This window comes from Indicator indicator, chromosome 12 (assembly GCF_027791375.1).
Source record: "Indicator indicator isolate 239-I01 chromosome 12, UM_Iind_1.1, whole genome shotgun sequence".
NCBI lineage: Eukaryota > Metazoa > Chordata > Aves > Piciformes > Indicatoridae > Indicator > Indicator indicator.
In genome coordinates, this window is record NC_072021.1 from 5347075 (window position 1) to 5364870 (window position 17796).

Genomic DNA, 17796 nt, shown 5'->3' on the forward strand with positions numbered 1-17796 from the left:
GAGGCAGAGCAAGGTTTCCACGTCCATAATGCCTTTTACAAATGAAGCATGCTCTGTGTACCCCTAGGACCCAGTAGGACAGCAGCTGCTTTTCATGTCCCACAGCAAACTGCACATGGCTTTTCCTCCATGAAAACACAAACCTGTAGTGAAGCTCAAGCCTATCACTGCCAATTAATTAATGTCATTTTCCAGTTACCAAACCCAACATGCCTGCTTCTCCTGCAGGTGAAAAGCTCTGTGCAAAGACAACTCCCGTGCTTGTGAGTGAGATGCAAAAACCTCACCTGACTGCCCAGCACCTTGTGGTTTGATCAAGTCATCCTGAGTCTCTGCCAGTTCATGGAGCTGTGCACAGTGCTGTGTTGCATGGTGTAAACCTGCCTTGCACAGCACAGGCAGATTTATGTGTGGCTCTTGCTGCATGATTCCCAGCTGGGATGCTGAACAGATCAACCCAAAAGCAAACCATCCTTGAAATTTAACTAAAATTCAGCAAAGCATCAAGTAGTCAATGGAGATGTAGAATACCACTCTTAGGCCTCCCATGGATTTTTAGTCCCAGAGGTTTCTCATCTGGAATTCCACTTTCCCCTAACCTTTGGGAACTGAGCATTTCTGGCCTTCTGTCAAACTGGTTTGAAAGTGAGCCCCACATAGCCCAGAAGCTCCAGGGGATGATGACAGAGACAGATGACAGGAATTCAGATATATATAAATCACATTTCTGCTAAAAAGAATAGGTTAAAGGGTATGAAATAAACAAATATAAAAAGATGTACCAGATGTCAACGTGCTGGTTTTGAAACAAGGGTTACTGAAAGAACAGAAATGTGCAATGAAGAGGTCAGGTCAGATGTGCTCAGGCAAATGCCTGTGCTTTAAGTGGGTCATATGTCCATGGTTACATTTCTATCAGTGAACAGCCAGAGACCTTGTTTGTTGGGTTTTTTTTAATAATAATAATATAGAAAGCTAATGAAGTGGTGAAGTTGAAAGCACTCTGTGTTACAGGCTGCTCCAGACTAGCAGGAGGTAACCACTCCAGTTCAAACCAAACCTTGGGGCCCTGGGCCTGTGCTGACCCACAAAGGGTTGCCTGGCTGCAATGCTCCCTCTGTCCCCCAGCCCTTGGCTTGTGCGCCCATCAAAAGCAAGGCACGGGAGAGAGGGACACGGGGATGGCACAGAGCATACTTTGGGATCAAAAGCTCAGGAACATCCCAGGATTCTCAGGGAGGAGGAAGGTGGAGTTGCAGTGTGCAGGCTGGAGGAGTGGTGGTGTTTCCACAATTCTGCTGTCACTCTTACCCTCAATGATTTTGGCTCCCCTTCCTCTCTCTGTCTCTCTTGGTAGGCTGCAGTGTTGGGACTCTCCCAAGAATCCTCTCTCTGAGTCTAATCATCACCAGGCTGCTTGCCTCAAATCAATAGTGTTTGCTTTATCAGCATTTTCTTCTTTTTAAATCTGATTTGGAGCAGTATACATGATTCCATTTATTTTTTTTCCCCTCCTTTTTCTTTCCAAAGATACTCCTTAGAAGGTGATGTGAGGAGATGGCTGAGCATCAATCCAGCCACTGGGCAGGTACACACTGCTTCTGCTTTGGATCGAGAGCAACAAGAAATATACACAGTGGATGTTGTTGCATCAGAGACAAGTAAGTGATGAAGCAACCACATCTAACACACAGAGGAATCCCCTGCCCTTACTGCTTTGTGGAGACCTCACAGATTCACAGCTTGCATTGGGTTGGAAGGGACCCTCAAAGGTCGTTTTGTCCAACCCCCTGCAGTCAGCAGGGACAACCTCCAACTAGGTCAAGGCTGCACAGGGCCACATCAAATGTGATCTTGAGTGACTTCCCATAAAAATTAGAGTAGAGGAACATGTGATGCAACCTCAGAAGAATATATTTCTTAAGAAATTTAACTTGCTTAAAAGAAACCCTGAGGTGGTAAACAGTGCAGATTGAAACAGCTTTCATGAAGTCAGCTCTCATATGCTGTTACCTGTACTCAAGCCAGAGGTTGTCTACAGGAGCTTAGAATTCCTTCAGTGTTTCCAGCATCAAAGTTTTCTGCAACTTTTTTCCTCTATAGCTATAAAAAATTTAATCTTTCTTGTAGGTATGGTCAGGCTTCCTGAAAACATATCTGGAGATTAACCTGCAGCTCTCTACAGAATTTCATTTTATTAGTTAGAATTACACTAACACACCAGTTCATCTGAAATGTATTATTCCAGCTATTGGAATCTTTCAAATAGGCCATCTGGGGTGAAAAAACTCTGGACTATATCTGGTTAATGAGGTATAAGTCTAGATTTGAGGTGGTGGAGTCACCATCCCTGGAGGTGTTCAAGAGGGGATTGGACGTGGCACTTGGTGACATGGTTTAGATAGTCATGAGGTTTAGGGTGACAGGTTGGACTCGATGATCCTTGAGGTCTTTTCCAACCTTATTGATTCTCTGATTCTGTGATTTCCCATGTTAAACACAGCTAAACAATAATGTTAACTGCAGTTTAGGGGGATATAGGTCAAAATGTAGTTCCTATATGGCAGGAAAAGGAGCGTTTAGTGAAGCACTGAGATGGAGTGGGGCTGTTCCTGTAGGAACAGCCTGGAGGAATGACTGAGCTCTGAAAGCTCTTCTTAGGCCCTTGTCTTGGTCCCAGGGCAGGTTATTGACTTGCATTTGCTGTATAAAGAAGAGAAATGGGAAACTTAAGGAATATCAAGTACAACAGAGCACTCCAAAGTGCACTGCTCACCTTGGATGTGACCACGTGCCAGGTGCCAGGTGTGGTCTGCCTGCCTCCTTTCACTTGCAAGAGGTGGCATCTACCAGTAGTCCTTCAGGACCTCCTGAGACCTTGCCTCTGCAAGCTGCAGACAGAGACCACCTCCCACTGCCTGTCTGGTGGTGTTCCTACACTGCAGCTACACAGACAACAACCCAGTGGGTGAGTATGAGGAGTGAAGTAACTTTGCATTCTGTTTAACTCCACAGATAATGCAGCTCAGAAATCCAGGGCAACCCTGGTGCTACACTTAAAAGACGTCAATGACAACCCTCCAGGGTTAGATACAGATAATCCTCCTTTCTTCTGCTACCCACTCCGTGGAGGAGAGAAAGCTTTGATCCAAGCTGTTGATGCTGATGAGCTGTGGTGGTATTCAACGTTCACCTTTTCTCTGGCTGATGATTTGCATACAAGAAGTAACTGGGAAATCTCAAAAGTCAATGGTAAGTTGATAAAGCTGTTCTTATAACAATGAGATGCTCTAAGTACTCTGAGAAATACAAATACTGAATTCCTTTTCATTTCTACTACTGTACCAGTCTTTGACCATGAGCCAGCAATGTGCTCTGGTGGCCAAGAAGGCCAAGGGCATCCTGGGGTGGATTAGAAGGGCTGTGGTCAGTAGGTCCAGAGAGGTTCTCCTGCCCCTCTGCTCTGCCCTGCTGAGGCCACATCTGGAATATTGTGTCCAGTTCTGGGCCCCTCAGTTCAAGAAGGACCTCAGGGAACTGCTTGAAAGAGTCCAGCACAGAGCCACAAAGATGATGAAGGCAGTGGAACATCTTCCTTATGAGGAGAGCCTGAGGGAGCTGAGGGCTCTGGAGCTTGGAGAGGAGCAGCCTAAGGGTGACCTCATTGCTGTTGATAAAGATGTGCAGGGTGAGTGCCAAGAGGCTGGAGCCAGGCTCTGCTGGGTGATGCCCAATGCCAGCACAAGGGGCAGTGGTGGAAGTTGAGGCATAGGAAGTTCTATGGGAACATGAGGAAGAATTTTTTTCCCTGTGAGGGTGACAGAACACTGGAACAGGCTGCCCAGGGGGGTTGTGGAGTCTCCCTCTCTGGAGATATTCCAAACCCAACTGGATGTGTTCCTGTGTGACCTGCTCTAGGTGCTCCTGCTCTGGCAGGGGGGTTGGACTGGATGATCTCTGGAGGTCCCTTCCAACCCCTAACATTCTGTGCTCCTGTGATTCATGTAGGAAAAAAAAATCAGATTGCTGAGAAATTCCATGCGTTTTGGCATGTATTTATTTGAACGTTTAAATCGTTGGTTAGTTTTCTCAAGAGATGATGTCTTGTTTGTTGCAAGCTAAAATTTCACCAGTACTTAAAAGAGAAGAAACCTATAAGAATAAAAGTACTGTGTGCTTAAGGAATAGAAATCATTTCTGCTGAAGAAAATAGATCAGTTTCGTAACTATTTCTGACTTTTCATGTGTCATGCCTTGCAAAGTCCAACCCCCCTGCCAGAGCAGGACCATAGAATCCAGCACAGGTCACACAGGAACACATCCAGATGGGGCTTGAAAGGCTCCAGAGAAGGAGATTCCACAACCTCTCTGGGCAGCCTGTTCCAGTGCTCTGTGACCCTCCCAGTGAAGAAGTTCCTCCTCATGTTGAAGTGGAACCTCCTGTGCTGGAGTTTCCATCCATTGCCCCTTGTTCTATCCCAGGGTGCAACTGAGCAGAGCCTGTCCCCTCCCTCTTGACACTCAGCCCTCAGATATTGATAGACATTGATTAAATCCCCTCTCAGCCTTCTCCTCTCCACACTAAACAGCCCCAGAGCTCTCAGCCTCTCCTCCCCAGGCAGTGCTCCAGTCCCTTCAGCATCCTTGCAGCCCTCCCTTGGACTCTCTCCAGCAGATCCCTGTCCCTCTTGAACTGGGGAGCCCAGACCCGGATGCAATATTCCAGGTGAGGTCTCAGCAGGGCAGAGTAGAGGGGGAGGGGAACCTCCCTGGATCTGCTGGACACACAGACAAGATACTGCCATTGATAAACCTTTGACCTGATCTCCACAGCTGTGAGAGTCTTACTTGGCCAAGAGTTTTAAAGACTCTTAGATGTGACGCTGTAAGTGCACTAGGAGGATGGCCTGTCCTACTAAGTCATCTGGGGAACAATTTAAGTTGGTTATGGTTGCTATAAGCATGAGGGGTTACTCTTGGTTTTAAGGAGAAACTGCACTACCCCAGATCAAGTCTGGCCTGCTGTAGAAATCAGGAAGGAAATTCCCTGAGCATATTATGCTAAAGGCCAGGCTAGGTATGTCAGTGGTCCCTTTTGGCTTGATGTCTGCAGACCTGCGAGACCTGGAAAGATATGGGGGGAAAGCAGAAGCTGCCATCATGTGCAGAGCAGCCTTAAACCCCAACATCTGCAGCTGGGGTGAGTGTTGAGCTCCCTTTCTTTCTGGTGCTGACATGAAGGTTCCGTTTCCTCCTCGCAGCTACTCACGCTTACCTCTCTCCGAAGCACTCTAACTTTGAAGAGAAGGTCTACTATGTGCCAGTAACACTTAATGACAATGGAAAGCCACCTCTGCAAGGAGAAGTGAATCTTCCAGGTATGCATTGCACAGAACTCTTTGTTTCAGGACAACAGTGACAGTTATGAGCTGCTGCAGCAGGTGGAGAGGAGGCCACGAAAATGATGAGAGGGTTTGAGAACCTCCCCTGTGGGGACAGGCTGAGGGAGTTGGGGCTGTTCAGCCTGGAGAAGAGAAGACTTGAGGGAGAACTTAGGGCAGCCTTCCAATACCTGAAGGAGGCTATGGGAGAGTTGGGGAGGGACTTTTGACAAGGGCTGGGAGTGATAGGATGAGAGGGAATGGATTGAAGCTTGAGGAAGGCAGATTCAGACTGGAGATTAGAAAGAAATTCCTTGGAGTGCGAGTGGTAAGACACTGGAACAGGTTGCCCTGGGAGGCTGTGGATGCCTCCTCTCTGGAGGTGTTCAAGGCCAGATCGGATGCAGCCTTGAGCAGCCTGGGTTGGTGGGAGGTGTCCCTGCCCATGGCAGGGGGGTTGGAACTGGATGATCTTTAAGGTCTCTTCCAACCCAAAACATTTTATGAATCTACAAATCTATGAGTACTCCATCAGGACTAATAAGCTTCTGATTAACCTCCTGGCATTTGCTTTTGCAGTCAACATCTGCAGGTGCTCAAGTGAAATGTCCTGTTTCATTGAAGTGGAACGTGAGCACTCCTGGCCAACCGTTGGGCAGGCAGTTGGGATTCTAGTGGCAGTGCTGCTCATCATTGGTGAGTCACATTTACTTGCTTGATATGAAGCCAGATGTGATAGTGATGATGCATTGGTGACACTGAGTCACCTGCTGGGTGTAAAGAGGGAAGATCCCATGATTGTGTATCAATGACTGCCTCAGACCTGCATGTTTGGGAACACAGGAATGTCTTTGCTTGGCCTCTGCTTCTGCAGCAACACGCAGAACCACAGAACCAACCAGGCTGGAAAAGACCTCAGAGATCATCAAGTCCAACCTACTGCAAAAGAACATAAATGGAAGAAGGCACACTCAGACCATGCCATGAAGGAGGAACTCCCTCAAATGCGTCTTTACTATCTCATTTCAAGCTTCTTCCGTCGCTTATTTTCTCACAATGCCTTACTTTGGTCCTTACTTAGTTTAGTGCCACCTGGAAGCAGAAATTGTGTTGGGTAACTGACTGAAGATGGACAGTGGCAGTGAGGCTCCCTCAGCACCAAGCTGTGTGGTGCAGCAGACAGGCTGGAGGGAAGGGATCCATCCAGAGGGACCTGGACAGGCTGCAGAGCTGAGCCCAAGCCAACCTCATGAGGGTCAACAAGACCAAGTGCAAGGTCCTCCAGCTGGGTCAGGGCAATCCCAAGCACTGCTATAGGCTGGGCAGGGACTGGCTGGAGAGCAGCCCTGAAGAAAAGGCCTTGGGGGTGCTGGGGGAGGAGAAGCTCAACAGGAGCCAGCAGTGAGCACTTGCAGCCCAGAGAGCCAAGCAGAGCCTGGGCTGCAGCAAGAGAAGCGTGGCCAGCAGGGCCAGGGAGGGGATTCTCCCTCTCTGCTCCACTCTGGAGAGACCACACCTGGAGCTCTGTGTCCAGTTCTGGAGCCCCTGGTACAGGAAAGATCTGGAGGTGCTGGAAGGTGTCCAGAGAAGGGCCAAGAGGATGCTCAGCGGGCTGGAGCTGCTCTGCTCTGGAGACAGACTGAGAGAGTTGGGGTTGCTCAGTCTGGAGAAGAGAAGGCTCTGAGGAGACCTTCTTGTGGCCTTCCAGTATCTGAAGGGGGCTCCAAGAAAGCTGGGGAGGGACTTTGGAGGGTGTCAGGGAGTGATAGGACTAGGGGGGATGGAATAAAACTAGAAATGGGGAGGTTCAGATTGGATGTTAGGAAGAAATTCTTCCCCATGAGGGTGGTGAGAGACTGGCACAGGTTGCCCAGGGAGGTGGTGGAAGCCTCATCCCTGGAGGTTTTTGCAGCCAGGCTGGATGTGGCTGTGAGCAAGCTGCTGTAGTGTGAGGTGTCCCTGGCCATGACAGGGGGGTTGGAACTGGATGATCCTTGAGGTCCCTTCCAACCCTGACAATTCTGTGAGCCCTGACAAGTCTCCTGAGCCCTGAAGCATCTGGTCTTGCCCACCAGTGCCTCAGGTCCCTGAACACACTGTCAGTCCAACACTGCATGAGGCATTCCCTAAAGGGTTTGCTTCTGTTCAAGAGGTAAAGAGGTGTAGATATTGCAGTGTGGGTGTCAGAACCTTTGTTTAAATACCTTTGCAGAAAGCTTTCTCTTCCCTTTACTGATGAGTGCTCTCTCTTTTCCAGGTGCCATTGTAGGAGGTGTGTTTTGGCACATGAAACACAAAGAGAAAGACAAAAATAAAAGCCATCAGAAAGATGCCATGGATAGGTCTGAACTGAACAGACTGGCTTAGTGACTGCTCCAGCAAAAGACAAAAACACCCTTTGGGTTTGGAGGGAGTGAGCTGTGGAGCTCCCTAAGCCCAGAAGTGGACTGTCACAAACTGAGGATACAAAAGCAAGCTCCCAAGGGTTGATCCTCACTTTTATGGGTAACACTGTTCAGTCAGGAAACAATTGCAAGCAGCAGCCTTCGAGAAGAGTATCAGCTTTGGCTGGAGTGTTAACTCATGACAGCACCAAATGCTGAGCACCTGCAAGGATCAATCCATGGGACCAGCCTTCCTGGTTTGGCAGCTGAAGTAAGTATGAGCTTTCCAGAGGACTGCATCTTACCTCGTTGCACATCTTTGGCTCTTTCCCATCTCAGGAAGGTCCTGAACAGCAGAGCGAGGAATAAAGTCCTGTGCAACGTTTGAAGATGTCCCACAAAGCTGCAGCAGTCTCTCTAACTCTCAGCAAAGGAGCTCCTCAATTTATTGCAATCTGTAATCTGCCCTGGCTCGTACTTGCTTACATGATGATGATGAATTTGTGCTAACCATGTTCATTATCAGTGTGACATTTCAGGTGTTCATTTTTGCTGTCCACAGAGTATAACCAGTTTGTGAAGCCACATGGCCTTTCCTTACAGCCTCTAACTTAAACAAAATGCATACAAAGTCCTGTGGTCTTGGGTAATGTGCTGTTTTACCATGCTGCTGCAAATGTTCTCGCCTGCTGCACGTTAGAGAAGAATAAAAATGTTCATTAAAGGTTATAGTGTCAGCTTCTGTTATTACAAACAAGAGACAGAGAGAGTGCATGAGAGCAAACCTTTGCTGCTTGGTTCTCTGTTGTACTTAACCTTCCTCTTGCATGAGAGCAAACCTTTGCTGCTTGGTTCTCTGTTGTGTTTCACCTTCCTCTTGCATGAGAGCAAACCTTTGCTGCTTGGTTCTCTGTTGTGTTTCACCTTCCTTTTGCATGAGAGCAAACCTTTGCTGCTTGGTTCTCTGTTGTGTTTCACCTTCCTTTTGCATGAGAGCAAACCTTTGCTGCTTGGTTCTCTGTTGTGTTTCACCTTCCTTTTGCATGAGAGCAAACCATTGCTGCTTGGTTCTCTGTTGTGTTTCACCTTCCTTTTGCATGAGAGCAAACCATTGCTGCTTGGTTCTCTGTTGTGTTTCACCTTCCTCTTGCATGAGAGCAAACCTTTGCTGCTTGGTTCTCTGATGTGTTTCACCTTCCTCTTGCATGAGAGCAAACCTTTGCTGCTTGGTTCTCTGTTGTGTTTCACCTTCCTTTTGCATGAGAGCAAACCTTTGCTGCTTGGTTCTCTGATGTGTTTCACCTTCCTCTTGCATGAGAGCAAACCTTTGCTGCTTGGTTCTCTGTTGTGTTTCACCTTCCTTTTGCATGAGAGCAAACCTTTGCTGCTTGGTTCTCTGTTGTGTTTCACCTTCCTTTTGCATGAGAGCAAACCATTGCTGCTTGGTTCTCTGTTGTGTTTCACCTTCCTTTTGCATGAGAGCAAACCTTTGCTGCTTGGTTCTCTGTTGTGTTTCACCTTCCTTTTGCATGAGAGCAAACCATTGCTGCTTGGTTCTCTGTTGTGTTTCACCTTCCTTTTGCATGAGAGCAAACCATTGCTGCTTGGTTCTCTGTTGTTTTTAACCCTTCCTTTTGCATAATGTATTAGAAATGTCCCTCAGGCCAGAGTGATACCTCTGGCTAGTTCAGGATGCAATGGCTAATGGAGGCAGTTTTTGTTTCAGTTAAATGTATTTTGTGAAATCCCACCTTGAGTACTGCATCCACTTCTAGTGTCCCCAGCAAAGAAGGACACAGAACTGCTGGAGTGAGTATAGAGGGGGACCACAAGGATGATTCCAGGGCTGGAGCAGCTCTGCTGTGAGGATAGGCTGAGGGAGCTGGGGGTGTTCAGCCTGGAGAAGAGAAGACTCTGGGGGGACCTTAGAGCTGCCTTCCAATAGCTGAAGGGATCCTCCAGGAAGGCTGCAGAGGGACTTTTCCTGAGGGTGTCTAGAGACAGGACAAGAGGGAATGGCTTTAAACTGAGGGAGAGCAGGGTTAGACTGGATCTTAGGAATAAGTTTTTCAGTATGAGGGTGCTGAGACTCTGGAATAGGTTGCTCAGAGTGGTTGTGGATGCCTCCTCCCTGGGATGTTCAAGGCCAAGCTGGATGAGGCTTTGAGCAGCTGAGTCTGTTTGAGAGGTGTCCCTGCCTATGACAGGGAAAGGGTGAAGTAGATGATCCCTGAGGTCCCTTCCAACCTGAGCCATTCTCTGATTTGAGCCCAGGATGACACCCAGAGAAGGAAAGCCATTCCCCTGACCACATGCCTATAGAAGGACATTTCTGGTGACAGTTTGAGGGAGGCTTTTCTTTTAAGCTATAAATAAAAGCTGCCAAACCAGCATGTTAGGCTGCAAAGACAACATCCTTTGGAAAACACTGAAGAGAAAGGTCATATGGAAAGCAGTGTGTTTGTTTATGCAGGATTTGCTTAATAGCTTTTGCATGCAGCACAGAACTAGAAAGAAAAGAGCAGGGTTTGGGGGGAAGGGGAGTAGCATTGCCTTATAATAGGTTTTCCTAGAATGCTGCCAGCAAGAACTTTGCTCTCAGGCTTCAGCAACTCAACCCAATTGTTGTAGCTCTCAGCCCAGCTGTTGGAGCTCTGCTGCTTGCTGTGGGGCTCCCTGCTGGAATGTATTTATTTTATGATGGGAATGCAGTCCTTTAGAGTTGGAAAGTCTGACAGGCAGCTACGTCAGCCTGCCCAGGGACTGGGAGTAGTAGATGGGTTTGTAAATAAAGGAGCCAAAGTTCAGCAGTCTTTGTCCTTGTGCCTGGCAAGAGGGCTTGAGCTGAAGACAGGCAAAATGTGCAGAAGGTCCACTGTGCTTTGTCTTCCTGAACTCTCTTTTCTTTGCTAATTTTACCCCCATGCATCTCCTATTCTTAACAATTTCTTTCCTAAGGGAAGGGTCAGAAAAATCAATTGAGAGGCATTTCTGGCTGGTTTAGTATCATAGAATCATAGCATCAACCAGGTTAGGAAAGACCTCAGAGGTCATCAAGTCCAACCTATCACCCAGCACCTCATGACTAATTAAACCATGGCTTCAAGTGCCACATCCAATCCTTTTTTGAACACCTCCAGGGATGGTGACTCCACCACCTCCCTGGGCAGCACATTCCATGGCCAATTACTCTTTCTGGGAAGAACTTTCTCCTCACCTCCAGCCTAAACTTCCTCTGGCACAGCTTGAGACTGTGTCCTCTTGTTCTGGTGCTGGTTGCCTGGGAGAAGAGACCAACCCCCTCCTGGCTACAACCTCCCTTCAGGTAGTTGTAGACAGCAGTGAGGTCTGCCCTGAGCCTTCTCTTCTCCTGAGCCCTTTCCTCAGCCTGCAGAGGCATTTCCACCAAGTATTTTGCCTCATGGGTCAAGTCCCTGTGCCCTCTGCCCAGCAGCCCTTACACTGATGGATAGCAGAGCTCCTAGAACAAAGAAAAAGTCTGCCCTCCTCGAGGTCTTGACCACCTCTTCAGTCTTGAAGACTTTTGGTCAAGTTTTATAGGGCAGCAACCCTTTTCAGGGATTATTCTACTAAATGCTGTTCATGTGAGTTAGGAAAGGTCTGAATTGAAACAGCCTTGGGGTGCACCCTGTTTGGTAGCTGTACTGGGCCAGCATCTCTAGGGGCTGGGCACATTTCCCCTGTCCTGGGTGAGCATCTCTAGGGGCTGGGCACATTTCTCCTCTCCTGGGTGAGCATCTCTAGGGGCTGGGCACATTTCCCCTGTCCTGAGAGTGCATCTCTAGGGGCTGAGCACATTTCCCCTGTCCTGGGAGTGCATCTCTAGGGGCTGAGCACATTTCCCCTGTCCTGGGAGAGCATCTCTAAGGGCTGAGCATATTTTCCCTGTCTTGGGCAAGCATCTCTAGGAGTTGAGCACATTTTCCCGTGCTCCAGGTGAGTATCTCTCCAGAGGCTGAGTACCTTCACCCTTGCTGCTGCAATAATCCCCTGACAGCTGATCCCTTACCTGTGGGAGAGCACAGCCAGAGCCCAGAGCACCCTGACTGCCTCACCCCTCCTGCAACCCCTTCCTCATCCCACTTGCCCCAAGTGCCCTGCTCTCAAGGGTGTCATGTTCATGCTTGCATGGGCATGACCTAAGCTGCTAGGTAACCTGTGGCTGGGGCACCACATGCTGCTGGGCTCTCCCTGCACTGTGCATTGCTTCTAGCCTCAAAGGAAAAAAAGGAGAGAGGGAAAAAAAAAAAAAGAAAAAACAAACAAACAAACATTTCCAACTCTGCCACAAATATTCTCATTTTCTTCACCCTCCTCCTGCATGCCTTCAACCCCAGCCCTCTGGGGGTTTATTTAACCCAGTCCTGCTCTGGCTCTTCCATCTGTTCAGTCTCTCTTGGGAGCCAGACAGAAGCTCTCACCCAGCTTTGTGCCTCCCACCACAGCACACTGCTGGGCACAGTCTTCTTTGCAGAGGACAAATTCAGTTTTCTTTGGGTCTCTGGAGAGGAAGAGAAGCAATACTTGTTATTGTTCCTGCCCACCATGCTTCTCACCAGCCACAGCTGGGTCTCAGGTCTGCACAGGAGCAGCAGATACCAGGACATTTTGCCCTGGTGCATTGCAGTTTCATAGAACCATAGAATCAGTCAGGGTTGGAAGGGACCACAAGGATCATCCAGTTCCAACCCCCTGCCATGGGCAGGGACACCTCACACTAGATCAGGCTGGCCAGAGCCTCATCCAGCCTGGCCTTAAACACCTCCAGGGATGGGGCCTCAACCACCTCCCTGGACAACCCATTCCAGGCTCTCACCACTCTCATGGGGAAGAACTTCCTCCTCACCTCCAGCCTGAATCTCCCCACTTCCAGCTTTGTTCCATTCCCCCTACTCCTGTCACTACCTGATAGACTAAAAGTCCCTCCCCAGCTTTCTTGTAGGCTCTGAATCCGTGTTTTAAAGGAGCTCCTCAAATCCCTGCTCACATCTGTTAGCCTGCATCCTCCAAGGCAGTTTCTTCAACACTTCTTGATAGTTACCACCAATACATCACCTGCATTTTACACGTAAAGGCATAAAGCTACAGACAGTACTGAAAGCAGGGTTTAGTGTAAACTTCCCCAAAACAGTGGAGAGCCTCCCCTGTGGGAACAGGCTGAGACAGCTGGGGCTGTTCAGTCTGGAGAAAAGAAGGTTCCAGGGAGACCTTAGAGCTACTTTCCAGTACATGGGGGCTACAAGACAGCTGGGAATCATAGAATCACAGAATTGTCAGGGTTGGAAGGGACCTCAAGGCTCATCCAGTTCCAAGCCCCCTGCCATGGCCAGGGACACCTCACACTACAGCAGATTGCTCACAGCCACATCCAGCCTGGCTGCAAAAACCTCCAGGGATGAGGCTTCCACCACCTCCCTGGGCAACCTGTGCCAGTCTCTCACCACCCTCATGGTATAAAACTTTTTCCTATCATCCAATCTGAATCTCCCCATTTCTAGTTTTGCTCCATTCCCCCCAGTCCTATCACTCCCTGACACCCTCAAAAGTCCCTCCCCAGCTTTCTTGGAGCCCCCTGCAGATACTGGAAGGTCACAAGAAGGTCTCCTGGGAGTCTTCTCCAGACTGCACAACCCCAACTCTCTCACTCTGTCTCCATAGCAGAGCAGCTCCAGCCCTCTGCTCATCCTCCTGGCCCTTCTCTGGACACCTTCCAGCATTTTTGACAAGGGCTTGTAGTGAAAGGATGAGAGGGAATGGATTGAATCTTGAGGAGGGCAGATTTAGACTGGAGATGAGGAAGAAATTCTTTGCAGTGAGGGTGGTTAGACACTGGCATAGGTTGCCCAGGGAGGCTGTGGATGCCTCCTCCCTGGAGGTGTTCAAGGCCAGGTTGGATGAGATCTTGAGCAACCTGGGCTGGTGGGGGTTGGAACTGGCTGATCCCTTCCAACCCAAACCACTTTCAATAAGGGAAGAGAAGATAAAGCTCTTCTTTACATCCACAGCTTTAGGTATTGGTAGCAGGAGGAGGACTTTGGAAACCAGTGCTGATGGCCTTAGGCTCCAGTTGCAACCTTTCTGCCGAGGACAACATCACACAAGCAGTCCAGTGGTGAAATCTGCTGAGAATATGTCCTCTGGCACTGTTCCTTTGCCTGGCTCCTCCTCCAAGCATGCAACATCTCAGTACAAGGTTCACAGACAGCAAGAGATGTTTCAGTGTTTTCTAATTATCTTTTTTTTTTTTTTTCCCCCAAGATTAGAGGCTTGACAGGGGTTTGATTGTCTCCAGGATTAATGGCATGCGTTAATTAAACTGTCCTTGTGCCTTTTTTTCCCAACCCTTTGGTAAATACAAACTTGAAAAGCAGGAACAAGATTTTTGTCAGGGTTTATAGAGCAAATGCCACAGAGGGGCAGATCTTGGGAAACAGAAAGGGTCCTTCATCCACGTTTTGGATGTTTTGCAGTCCATCAGCTCTGCTCACAAGCTGTACCCACACTCCTAGCTGCTGCTGTGCCTCTCAAAGGGGACAGAGATAAGGCAGCCTTGGGTGGCAGAACAATGGGGAAGGAGGGCTTGCCTGCCAGCTGCATGGCTGGCACCACAGTGCTGCCTGGCTGGCTGGAGTCACTGCCGCTCAAGGCTCCCTCCAGGCCTGGGGAGTGCAGGGAGAAATGTGTCCTCACCCAGCAAATGGCTCTGCAGGCAGCTGTGAGCCAGGCAAGCACCATGGGGAGGAGCAGAGAGGGCACAGAGGTGGGACAAGGAAGCTGCCTGGTAAAGGGGAACTGCTTTGGCTGGAAGAGGATGGGTGCTCCCCCAGTCCCTCTGTGGAGCAGCTAGCCCTAGATGCACCTCTCAAGGAGTTTGAGAAGAAGAGTTGACTTTAAAAACAATAAACACATTTATTCCTAGCATTATTTCCCAGAGTTATGCTAGAACAGGGAGCTGAAATTATCTGATAGCTTGTGCAGACTAGGGCAAGAAACCACACAGTCCCCAGAGCTACCACTCTGAGCACCAGAGATCTTGTGCCCAGTATCTCAATGTCATTCGTGGGATCACAGCCTGTTCCAGTGCTCTGTGACCCTCACAGTGAAGAAGTTCCTCCTCATGTTCAAATGGAACCTCCTGTGCTGGAATTTCTATCCACTGCCCCTTGTCCTATCCCAGGGTGCAACTGAGCAGAGCCTGTCCCCTCCCTCTTGACCCCCAGCCCTTAGATATTTATAAACATTGATTAAATCCCCTCTCAGTCTTCTCCTCTCCAGACTAAACAGCCCCAGGGCTCTCAGCCTCTCCTCCCCAGGCAGTGCTCCAGGCCCTTCAGCATCCTTGCAGCCCTCCCTTGGACTCTCTCCAGCAGATCCCTGTCCCTCTTGAACTGGGGAGCCTAAAACTGGATGCAATATTCCAGGTGAGGTCTCAGCAGGGCAGAGTAGAGGGGGAGGAGAACCTCCCTGGCTCTGCTGGACACACTCCTCTGAATGCACCCCAGGACCCCATTGGCCTTCTTGGCCACCAGGGCACATTGCTGTCCCATGCAGAACTTGTTGTCCCCCAGCACTCCCAGGTCCTTCTCCTTGGGGCTGCTCTCCAGCAGATCCCCTCCCAACCTGTCCTGCTGCAGTTTATTCTTCCTCCCCAGGTGCAGGACTCTGCACTCATCCTTGTTGAGCCTCAGTAGGTTCCTCTGTGCCCAGCTCTCAGTCTGTCCAGGTCTCTGAATGGCCTCACAGCCTTCAGGTGTCTCAGCCAAGCCTCCCAGTTTGGTATCATCAGCAAACTTGCTGAGCAGACTCTGTCTGTCTGTCTGTCTGTCTGTCCCTCATCAATGGCACTGATGAAGATGTTGAACAGGACCAGACCCAGCACTGATCCCTGGGGCACTCCAGTGGTTACAGCTCTCCAGCTGGACTTGGCAGCACTGATCACCACTCTTTGGACTCCATTTTGTAACCAGTTCCTAATCCATCTCACTGACTGTTCCGATGGCATTCAGCCCCTCAGAGAAGTCCTTCTATATTGGTTGATGTTGGGCCTTGACCAGAGGACCCAGCTTAAATCAGCAGACAAAGTCCTAGAGCTACAGGTTTATGCCACAGCAGGGAAACATCCTCTGTGGACAGAGCTCAGGAAAGGGAGCTCAGCACAGCCTGTGACCAAAGGGTTACAGTGAGGTAGGTGAGCATCCTTTAGTGCAGCAAAATGCCATGGAAATGCTCAGGAAGATTGACACCATCCCTATGTCAGGGATCCTAAGCCAGGAAAAACACTTCCTCTTGGGTTTTTTAATGGCATATTCCAAAAGCAAACTGAAGATTAAAGGCAAAGCAGAAGCAGATCTTTGAACTCATTGCTGAACAGCATGCTCCTCTCCTGGTAGCCAAAGTTTGTACAGCACAGGGAGAAAAGCTACTCCAGCCTGTGCTGTTTACAGCTTGGGGGCCAGAGACAGGCAGTGGGAACAGCTGCAGAGGGATATTATGCCACAGATGAGCTCAAGGGGAAGAGGAGTCATGAGTTTCCATCTGAGAAGATGACAGAGGGTACTGCATGAGCTGCATGCACACCTACAGCCAGGTCACCCAGTGTCATAAGTGGTCTTTTCTTGCATCCTGGGCTGCATCAGAAGCAGTGTGGCCAGCAGGTCAAGAGAGGTGACTCTGTCACTCTGCTCTGCTGAAATCTCACCTGCAGTGCTGTGTCCAGCTCTGGGGCGCCCAACGTAACAGAGGCATGGTCCTGATGGAGCAAGTCCAGAGGAGGGCCACAAAATTGATGAACCTCTGCTGTGGAGACAGGTTGAAAGAATTGGAGCTGTTCATCCTGCATAAGAGAAGGCTCCAGGGTGGTCTTAGAGCTGCATTTCAATATCTGAAGGGGACCTACAGGAAGGCTGGGGAGGGACTGTTCAGAAGGGCTTGGAGTGATAGGACGAGGGGCAAGGGTTTGAAACTGGAGCAGGGCAGATTCAGGTTGGACATCAGGAGGAAGTTCTGCACAGTGAGAGTGGTGAAATACTGAACAGGCTGCCCAGGGAGGTGGTTGAGGCTCCATCCCTGGAGACATTCAAGCTCAGACTGGATGTGGCCCTGTGCAGCCTGGTCTTGGACCAGGTCACCTTTGAGGCTCCCTTCCAACCCAATGCGATCTGTGAATCTGTGAATCTCTTCCTGAACCATTCCACCAGACATCCATTCATGATGAGTATGGTCAGGAAATGTCTTTCCACAACCTCCTCTTCCAGTACACTGTTTCTCAGGACTAGCATTCAGCTTCCAAGTCATCCAGGAAAGTTTATGTCTAGCACATCTTTCCTGGTCCTTGGAAGGGAGCTGGAAGCCACAAACCAAGGGTGCTCTCTGGGGCAGAACTACACTTCTGCATTGGGATGATTTCTTTTGCTTGGCAAAGTCAAAGTTAGCACAAAAAAATGTTTCCTCAGACAAGACTTATGGAAGTTTATTGTATCCCTCTGTGCAGTGCAGGGAGTTCCTCCATGCTGCTGGTCCCTTCCCAGCAAAGTGACTTTCCTGTCCTCACTCAGCACTGAGAGGCCACTGCTGGAAGGCAGTGGAGGGCTAGCAGTATGAGCTTGGAGGCATTAAAGATTAACTGGCTTGATTTACCTGAGTTGCAAGTCAAGAAAACTCCCAAACCCAGCTTGGCTAAGCCAGCTGAGCAGATTCCTGAGAGGTAGGGACTGGCACAGTGCTGCTGTGCTGCTTTCACACCTTCAGGCTGAGCAGTCAAGGGCCAACAGAATAGACAAAGATGGGAAGGCATCAGAGGGCAGAAAGAACAAGAAAGCAACACCAAGACAGACATGACAAATAACCCTGAGGGCAGAAGCATCCTCTGAGCCCCAGCTGAAGACCTCAGGGAGTGGCCATGCCTGGAGGCTGTGCAGCTCCTCTGGAACCACCACTGCCTGTCCAAGCTGGAGAGAGGCTGGTGAACTTCAGGATGCACCTGTGTCCTTCTGGGTCTGGTGGCTGAAGAA

At 49.4% G+C, this 17796-nt stretch overlaps 1 protein-coding gene across 1 annotated transcript in view; it reads left to right on the forward strand.

Annotated features, from left to right (window-relative positions):
- The window catches only part of CDH17 (cadherin 17), a 44930-nt gene extending 37182 nt beyond the window's left edge, over window positions 1–7748 (forward strand). Inside the window, exons 13-17 of the mRNA XM_054385462.1 lie at window positions 1531–1661; window positions 3016–3252; window positions 5262–5378; window positions 5961–6077; window positions 7639–7748. Of these exons, the coding sequence (XP_054241437.1) occupies window positions 1531–1661; window positions 3016–3252; window positions 5262–5378; window positions 5961–6077; window positions 7639–7748 (712 nt within the window). The remainder of the gene's footprint in view (window positions 1–1530; window positions 1662–3015; window positions 3253–5261; window positions 5379–5960; window positions 6078–7638) is intronic.
- The last annotated feature ends 10048 nt before the right edge of the window (window positions 7749–17796 follow it).